The 9,833-nt window shown below is 40.1% G+C and overlaps 1 protein-coding gene across 1 annotated transcript in view; it reads right to left on the bottom strand.

Moving 5' to 3' along the window:
• LOC107662574 (NACHT, LRR and PYD domains-containing protein 3-like) overlaps nucleotides 1-9,833 on the bottom strand; it is a 37,430-nt gene that overhangs the window by 931 nt on the left and 26,666 nt on the right. The window contains exons 12-13 of the mRNA XM_016452636.1: nucleotides 2,299-2,475; nucleotides 1,874-2,053 (exon numbers count right to left, since the gene is read on the bottom strand). Of these exons, the coding sequence (XP_016308122.1) occupies nucleotides 1,874-2,053; nucleotides 2,299-2,475 (357 nt within the window). The remainder of the gene's footprint in view (nucleotides 1-1,873; nucleotides 2,054-2,298; nucleotides 2,476-9,833) is intronic.

Here is a 9,833-nt window from a genome sequence, read left to right as displayed (position 1 = left end):
AAAAAATACGGTAGCAACGTTTTAGGTGTTACGGGTTTAACTTACATTTACAGTTAAATACCGTAATTTCATTAACAGATATAATGTTAATATACCAACCTATTGAAGTACTGAAATCTGTTTTGTACATTTGTAATAAACTGATAACCACCAAATGCAGGTGGTGATGAGAAAGTCACATGATGAACCAAAGCCCATCACAAGCAGCTTTTAAATAATAACATATATAGAAGGTGCACAGTGTCATTCACACAAACACTAAACACCATCACGGTAACACACATGCAACTGAAATAATGCAATAAACTTTAATTTAACAACATTAGGTGTAACACACAACCCTAATATACAAAGCTGATAAGAAAAAACTAAGAAGAAACATAGTTATTTCAACAAAAAAACATCAAATTTGAAATGTAACGCAGGGAATTCTGGGAATGTCAATTTACGGTTATTCACTGTAAATTATACGGTCTTTTTCACTTCCAAAAACGGAATACTACCGTAAAATTACATGTAATGTCCAATAGAGTTTTTCACCGTATACAGTAGGGGAATTTACCGTTAACCATTTAACAGGTTTTAACTGTAGCATTTTTACAGTCTTTTACCGTTAAATTCACTGTAATTTTTTACAGTGTTGTCTTATTTTGTACAAAGGAATATGTGTTCTAACAGTCCTCTTCCAAGTGGTGCCATTGTTGTCAGCCTTAAGTCCGAGAATAATTCAATGGGCTATGTAAAATGTTTAATTGTCAAGAAATGACTTAAAGGTTTTGGCTCAACATACTCACCTGTTGATCAAAACTTGCACCAGAACATTTTTATTTATTTATTGTAGTTTTATTTTGTAACTTTCACGAGTGTGTAAACATTTTATCAGTTTGATAACAACATCTTATATTCCTGATTAATACTGATGTGTTTTTTTTTTGTTCAAAGACTGAACTCCTTGCACTCTCTGCAATCCCATCAGTTGACCACAATATTATTGTGCAACTTGGATCTACAGCACTAACACTGTACAGCTGACCATTCCTATCCGAATGTGCAGCACAGTTTGTGTAATTTCAGTTCTGGACTATTGTAATTCTTTACAAGCAGGCCTTCCAACCAGCAGCAGCGTGACTTAATCCAGAACAAGATAGCACATCTGGTCTTCAATCAGCCAAACGAGAAACCACGTCACACCCCTCCTGATCTCACTGCACTGGCTCCCAGTTGTGACCAGGAATCAAATTTAAGGTTTTGATGCTGGTTTCTCTTTTGTAAAGTTGCTTTGAATAAAAGTGTCTGCTAAATGCATATATGTAAATTGTAATTCATAAACCAGACTGACTGGAACATTATATCTTCAAGGAACCATCATTTTATTTATTTTATTTTTCATAATTATATATAAATATATAGTTAGCAGAAGAAATTAAACTTCAAGTAATAATTGGTGGGGACAAAAACAGGAATACTAGATCATGTGATGTGATGGAGATGAATGAAATGAAATTTCATCTTCAGTTAACAGTCATCTGTGCTGAGATGTACCCTCGGTTTCACAGACAAGGCTTAAGCCTAGTCCCAGACTAAAATGTAATTCTGAGCTGTTTCAACTGAAAGAAACTTGCACTGACTGATCTTAAAATATATCAGTGCCTTTGTTTTGTCTCAAGATGCACACCAGTAATGTTTTTTTCTAAGACATGTTTATAAAAATGACTTAAATGTCCTAACTGAATATGGCCTAATCCTGGTTTAGTCTAAGCCCTGTCTGTGAAACCAGGCCTTAGTGTTTACTGAACATTTATTTTACAAGCTGATTTTACATCAAAGGAAGCATCTTAATAAATATGTGTGAATATCATAGAAAATATCTTACCACAGTTTCTCCAGTTTACAGTGAGGATCCTCCAGTCCAACAGCAAGCAGCTTCACACCTGAATTTCCGATTTTATTCTTAGACAGCTTCAGATCTCTCAGATGTGAGGGGTTTGATTTTAAAGCTAAAGCTAAAGCCAGAGCAGAGTAACCTTCATCTGAGACACCACAATTAATCAACCTGTAGAGAAGCACAATAAATATTTGATAATTGATGGATCATTGGAATAAGTTTTAAAAGTTGACTGTGATGTAAACTGTGTATTTCAGTGTGATTGTCAGTTTAGTATCATGTTACTAAAGCATAGCTCATGTGTTCAGTCATTTACAGGTCAATCACTTGAACTCAGAGCAGCAGAATGAGGATGAACACTTCAAATATACTCTACATCGTGTTTCATGTGTGCAATCCAGATACGATCTTACCACAGTTTCTCCAGTTTACATTGAGGATTCTGCAGTGCATCAGAAAGCTGCTTCACTCCGGAAGCACTTATATTTCTATTATCAGTCAGATCCAGTTGTCTCAGGTGTGAGGGGTTTGATATCAGAGCTGAAGCCAGAGCAGCACAACCTTTATCTGTGACACCACAGTTCCTCAACCTGCAGTTAACAGAGACACACTCTTTACTCTTTCAGATCAGATCTTTTAGCAGGAAATCCATTAATAAAGAGAAAGTACACACTTACTATTGTAAAAAAGATGTGTACTTGATTATACCGAATGTGCACTTGTAGTGTACTGCAAATCTCAAAAGTTTATTTTTAAAAAATTGTACTTGCAGATAATATTGATGTCACTGTTGTCACAGCCATAACACAAAAGATGGTCGACACAAAATGGTCGATCCAATAGGGGAATTTATTTGAAGACAATAAACCTAAAATGTGGGAGAACTTCTTCTTCTTCTTTTTTTTTTTTTTTAAAAAGCCTCAGTTTCAATAGTAGAGTATTTTAGCTGGATAGAGGTAAACATCTTTGAAAAATAACATATGGGGTGTTCTATATCATTAGCACCCCTCAGCTGGAGGACAGCTCCCACACCGCATCACTGGCATCTACAGCAAGGCTGAACTATCTTGGATGGTGTGGCGCGGTCAACACTGGTGCTGAAATCAACAAGGACTTGATGTTTTAAAAGCATGCTGACACCCTCTGTAATTGGATCCTGGACTTTCTAACCGGAAGACCTCAGTCAGTCCGTGTTGGCCACAACACTTCCAGCACTACCACACTGAGCACAGGTGCCCCACAAGGCTGTGTGCTCAGCCCGCTGCTCTTCACGCTGCTGACCCACGACTGCACTGCCAAGTTCAGCTCCAACCACATCATCAAGTTTGCTGATGACACAACTGTGGTAGGTCTCATCAGCAACAATGATGAAACACCCTACAGAGAGGAAGTGGCACAACTGGTTGAATGGTGTGGTGCAAACAGTCTGTCCCTCAATAAGAGTAAGACAAAGGAGGTTGTGGAGAGAACCTCTGCTGACCACCCCCACTGACCATCGACAGCTCAACTGTGGAGAGAGTCAGCAGCACTAAATTCCTGGGGGTGCACATAACAGAAGACCTCACCTAAACCACCAACACTACATCACTCTGCAAGAAGGTGCAACAGCGGCTCCACTTCCTCTGCCGACTTAAAAGAGCAAGTCTCCCTCCATCCATCCTCACCACATTCTACAGGGGAACCATTGAGAGCATGCTGACTAGCTGCATCACTCTCTGGTACAGGAACTGCAGTGCTGCTGACCGCAAGACCCTACAGCGGACAGTGAACACAGCTGCAAAGATCATCTGTGCTCCTCTCCCCTCCATTCTGGACATTTTCCTTGCACGATGCTCCAGTAAAGCCACCAGTATCGTGAAAGATCTCACCCATCCCTCCCACAGTCTCTTCCAGCTCTTGCCATCAGGAAGACGGTACTGGAGCATCAGAGCCAGCTCTGCAAGACTGCTCAACAGCTTTTTCCCCCAGGCTGTGAAAGCCCTCAATTCCAATCACCTTACCCCCCTCTGAAACCTCATCCAGAACCCTAGCTCCTGACACCAAGATCCTCTCTCCCCCCACCCCACCCCACCACACCACACCACACCACACCACATGCACCACATGGAAACAGTTGAAAACCTCAAGAACATTGCACAATTCTGAGTGTGCTACACACAGGTGAGTGGGCTGGACAAACCACATGTAGAAAAACACACACTTTCCTCTCTATACGCACCAGACACTTTCTTATAAACACTCCATGTTACAAGGACTTAGATAACACAAATGTTTACTTGTGAATGCACCACAAATCACATTGCACTACTTCTTAACCTTAAATACCTCCTTTGCACAATATCATGTACAGTTATTATGTAAAGTACTTATATAGTCTGTCTTAGGTTATGTGTATGTATAGTCAACTATTTATAGTATATGTATAGTTAGACTACTGCTTCAGAAAGTTAGCTATGTAGGTTTAAAAATTGTTCTTATGTCTAGTGTTGTATGTTTATATTTATGTTTATTTATGTAGCACCGTGGTCCTGCGAGACACGACATTTCATTCCACAGTATGCCCACACATGTAGTGGAATGACAATAAAGCTCGACTTGACTTGACTGACACACATCAGACCATGTACATGATGTTTTGGGACTTAGCAGGTTGGTAAGGTGAAATAAAACAGTCACAAAATTTGTACAAAATGTACAATAATAATAATAAAAAAAAAGCGTCATTGTTATTTTCGGTCAACTGGCAGTGGAAAAATTACAAATGGCTATAATCTTTGCAGCGACTGAGCAAACTTGTCCCCTTCCCATAACCTTCCCTAGGTAGACTAAGATGAAATTTTTCAAGTTAATGGTAAGTTTTGCATAAACCAACTGATGAAAAATTTGTCGGAGCAAACTCAAATTCTCAGCCCACGAGGAACTGTATAAGACTATATTGTCTAAATAAGCTTTGCAGCCGGACACCCCAGCCAAAACTGTGTTAACGAGTTGCTGGAAAGTACTGGGGGCATTTTTCATACATAAAGGCATCACCATTTGTGACCTGTGGCAAAATGAGTCACAATGAGCAAATTTTCAAAAATTAGTTATTTTCATGTTCACATTCTCCATTAAAAGACCTTCAGAATGTTGTATGATTTGTTGGAATCGGACGAAAAATGACTGAGCTACACCCGTTTGATGTCGATAGAGTCAGCAAAGTCAATTCTGAGGAAAATCTAGTTTTCTGAAGGTTCCACCTGCAATGTTGCATCTTTTCCTCCAGTTCTTTTCTTAATAATCATTACTATTTTAATAATCACAATATAGATATTTTTTATTTTATCTTTGTTATTATAAATAAGAACAGATGCAAAAAAACAGAACAAATATAAGAAACAAATAATGCATTACCTTTTTCATTTTACACATAAAAGCATTCAAGTAAGAAAATGTATCAAATGTAAAAATCCCTTCAGTCACTTAATTGCAAATAAATTGATTATTCAAATTACAAAAGCAGTTCAATCAAGAGCAGCAAGTGATTTCCTCTTTTATTGTTAGATTAACATTAATGAGGCGGCCTATATTAAGACCTACTGTAATGCATGGATCTAAAATAATGTTATACATTAGATGTTTTCCCCCATCAGTTCCCCAAACGTTCACTTAAGACATAACAGATTATGTTTGCGTGAATACTTAAATACTGCAATTCTGTGTATATGTATCGGGATCGCACGCTTCGGATGACAGTCAGCGTGAGAAGCGAGCAGAGAAAAGGTGCTCCTCTCAGAAAACGCACAAATAAAGATAATTAAACATCTAAAATTATTATTTGAAGCATTGGGATCGCTAGACGAGGGCTTAATGAACTCATTTTTCACTTTTTTCACTTTTTTTGCCTGTAGCTCAAAATTAGCCCATGCGCATTCCGACTCTATTTGCCAGCTTAATGCCAGCTCCGCCCAGGCGTCTCTCCCTGCTGGCACCTCCCAAGCTCCTAGCCCTGCTGGCTCCGCCTAAACTCCTTGCTTTGCCTGTCCCAACCAAGCTCCTTGCCCTGCTGGCCCCACCTAAGTTCCCTGCCTGGCCGGTCCCACCTAAGCTTTCTGCTCTGTTGGCCCCAGAGCCTGCCTCAGAGCTCACTCCAGAGTCCGTTCCAGCTCCTTCTGAGGTGGCAGCTTCCGCTGCAGAATCTTCCCGAGGTGGCGGCGTCCACTTCGGCTCCTCTCTGGGTGGTGGCGCCCACTCGTGAACTCCCTGTTTGTCCTGTTGCCGCAGAGGCCGCTGTTAACCTCTCCGTGTTCTCTAGTCCAGCACAATCTGAGCCATCTTGGTGGTCTCCTGCACCATCCACTGACGTGGTCTTCAGCTCCACCTGCTCTGCCCTGGAGGGCTTCAGCTCTACCTGCTCTGCCTGGAAGGGCTTCAGCTCTGCCCTGGTGGGCTTCAGCTTCACCTGCTCCATCCTGGAGGGCTTCAGTTCCACCTGCTCCACTCCCTGGTGGGCTTCAGCTTCACCTGCTCCGTCCTGGTGGGCTTCAGCTTCACCTGCTCCATCCTGGAGGGCTTCAGTTCCACCTGCTCCACTCCCTGGTGGGCTTCAGCTTCACCTGCTCCGTAGCTTCACCTGCTCCATCCTGGAGGGCTTCAGTTCCACCTGCTCCGCTCCCTGGTGGGCTTCAGCTTCACCTGCTCCGTCCTGGAGGGCTTCAGTTCCACCTGCTCCGTCCTGGTGGGCTTCAGTTCCATCTGCTCTGCCCTGGTGGGCTTACGCTCCGCCCTGGCACCCTGGTCTACGTCTGTCTCCAGGCCCTTCCTCTACACGGGCCTGGCCCGCCATCCCTCCCCCTGCTCCACCTCCCTCCTGGACGTGACACTGAGTGGAGTGTCTGGAATCCTCTCCTTAAAGCGGGGATCATGTCACATCCATCAGCTGGTGTGCCTGGGATAGCCACCAGAGGGCACTCTTTTTTTCACTGTTGGTTTGTTTTGGACTTCAGTTCCCATCACCCCTTGCACTTATGATTGTTTTACTGCCACCAGCTGTATGTCATTGACTCATTAGCTCATCATTATTTATATTATTTATATTTATATATTGCACAGGTTACTTTGTGTTTTTCTGTTTCACCCTGTGGATAAACTTTTGTTAGAGTTTTTGCTAGTTGCTCTGTTTTTTTTTTTTTTATCTGGTCTGGAAATAAAAGCTGCACTTGGATCTTATTTGTTTCCCAGAGTATTCTGTGACAGTACTTGTTTCTGTTCTTGACTTGATCCTTAGCAGGACTCAACTTGACTTGTTTGAGGTGAGCCACTGACTTAAACTCCTGAAACACTGGTGTCTCATATTTTAAGAGCAGTCAATGCAATTTAGGGAAAAAACAATTAAAGGGGTCCTATTATGCTTTTACGCTTTTTGAATTTTAGTCAGTGTGTAATGTGTATGTTTGGGCATAAAAAATATCTTCAAACTTACAAATCTCAAAGTCCACTCTAAAGGGAGATATTTCGTTTTAAAAAAATCCCTTTTCAAGAACTACAACGAACGGCTCGTTTGGACTACAGCGTTTGTTTTCTGGGTTTTATGATATCACAAAGCGACCCATTAGACTATCATTAAAATAATTCCCGCCTACAGAAATTCGAATGGTTGGGGGGTGGGGAGGGGCGAGGTCGTGGTTACAATGCTTGGTTGAGTGCATCAGACGAGACGACGATGAAGAAGAAGTGCTGCTGTAGCCTCAAGTTTTCACAAGTTATTGGGGCGGGGCAGTACTGAAACACCGTCTAAGCTGTTCGCCAATCACAATGCACTGGGACAGCTAACCAATCACATCACATTTCGTTTTTCGGAAGGCGGGCCTTCATCAAACCCGGAACTAATCGAGCCGTTTATGTCAGACTGGGGAGAAAGGTATTGTAATAATGTAAATTATGTAAAAAATAATGCGTTTTTCGAACCACCAAGCATGAGAGCATGTTCTAATACACCCCCAAAACAAATTCAAGACATTGTAAAAGAGTATAATAGGACCCCTTTAAATCTGTGTGTGTGTGTGTGTGTGTGTGTGTGTGTGTGCGCGTGTGTGCCTGATTTTCCCTACGTTATGTGGACCAAATGTCCCCACAAGTATAGTTATACCACTAAATTTTGACCTTGTGAGGAAATGTGTTTTGGTCCCCACGAGGATAACAGCTTATAAATCATATAGAATGAAGTGTTTTGAAAATCTAAAAGAAAAGAAAATTTTCTGTAAGGGGTAGGTTTAGGTTTAGGGTTAGGGTAAGGGGATAGAAAGAGTTTGTACAATCTAAAAACCATTATGTCTATAGAAAATCCTCCCCAAAAATGGAAACCAGTATGCGTGTGTGTGCGTGTGTGTGTGTGTGTGTGTGTGAAAATATTCAGATGCAACCCCCTTTGTAATCTTTAGGGTTAGGGTTAATTTTAATAAGTAACTGTAATTTAATTACACATTTTTTACTCAGTAACTGTAACTGATTACAGCTACATTTATCTTGTAATTAAATGACGTAATGCTGTTACATGTAGTTACTCCCCAACACTGTCTATAATAGAGAACTGGATTGCTCATAACGTCATAAATGTAAAGCCACCGTGCCGCCATATTGATATTCGCTAGTATTCCCATACACTCTGCAGAATTATTAGGAAATGTATGATTTAAATAAGAAAACATCACCTAACAAGTCAGCGGTTTTGGTTTGATGATGGGAATTTCCCCCTCATATTAAAAAGTTACATTCATATTCATTACAGTAGTGTACATCAGACGAACAAGATAAACATTGGACGGACGAGATCTTCAACAAATGTATTACAAATGACAAAGTGCTCTTTCTGAAACCTGAATAAAGAAAAAAAATACACTCATCACATATTCAGAGAAATAATGCTGATTACATACCATATGGACTTAAAGGGATAGTTCACCCAAAAATTAAAATTAGTCCATTATTTACTCACCCTCAAGCCATCCTAGGCGTATATGACTTCCTTCTTTCAGACGAATCCAGTCAGAGTTATATTAACAATTGACTTTGATCTTCCAAGCTGTTTATTGGCACTCAGCGGGTGTTACATTTCATCAGTCCAAAAGAAATTAAATAAAGCGCATCCATCCATAATTAAAAGTGCCTCACACGGCTCCGGGGCGTGAACAAAAGCCTCCTGTAGCGAATCGATGCATTTTTGTAAGAAAAATATCTATATTCAAAACGTAACTCCGATTGGATTCGTCTGAAAGAAGAAAGTCATATACACATAGGATGCCTTGAGGGTAAGTAATTTGTGGGCTAATTTTCATTTTTGGGTGAACTAACCCTTTAAAGACATGAAGCTTTGTTTCCAAGAAGAAGCTTTGTAAGTTTGAATTTCAATACAATTTAGAGCAATATAGTAAAAGAGGCTTGTATTATAATATTTATTGTATATTCTAATCAATTTCTGATGCCAATACCAAATATATGTTCATGTTTAATATTTCCTGCATTACGGTGACGCATTGCTGCCACAGACATATTATTTTTTCCACTCAATTATGTCGTAATAACGAGATGTTATATCGTTTTAACGACATATTTTCTCGTTAAAATGACATATTTTCTCGTAATAACGAGATGTTTTCTCGTTAAAACGACATCTTTTCTCGTTTTAACGACATATTTTCTCGTTAAAACGACATCTTTTCTCGTAATAACGAGATGTTTTCTCGTTAAAACGACATCTTTTCTCGTTTTAACGACATATTTTCTCGTTAAAACGACATCTTTTCTCGTAATAACGAGATGTTTTCTCGTTAAAACGACATCTTTTCTCGTTTTAACGACATATTTTCTCGTTAAAACGACATCTTTTCTCGTAATAACGAGATGTTTTCTCGTTAAAACGACATCTTTTCTCGTAATAACGAGATGTTTTCTCGTTAAAACGACATCTTTT

The sequence above is a fragment of the Sinocyclocheilus anshuiensis genome, unplaced genomic scaffold (assembly GCF_001515605.1).
Source record: "Sinocyclocheilus anshuiensis isolate Anshui unplaced genomic scaffold, SAMN03320099.WGS_v1.1 scaffold1478, whole genome shotgun sequence".
NCBI classification, from domain to species: domain Eukaryota; kingdom Metazoa; phylum Chordata; class Actinopteri; order Cypriniformes; family Cyprinidae; genus Sinocyclocheilus; species Sinocyclocheilus anshuiensis.
Note: the sequence above shows the minus strand (reverse complement) of the source record. Positions and strands in the feature narration are given on the sequence as shown.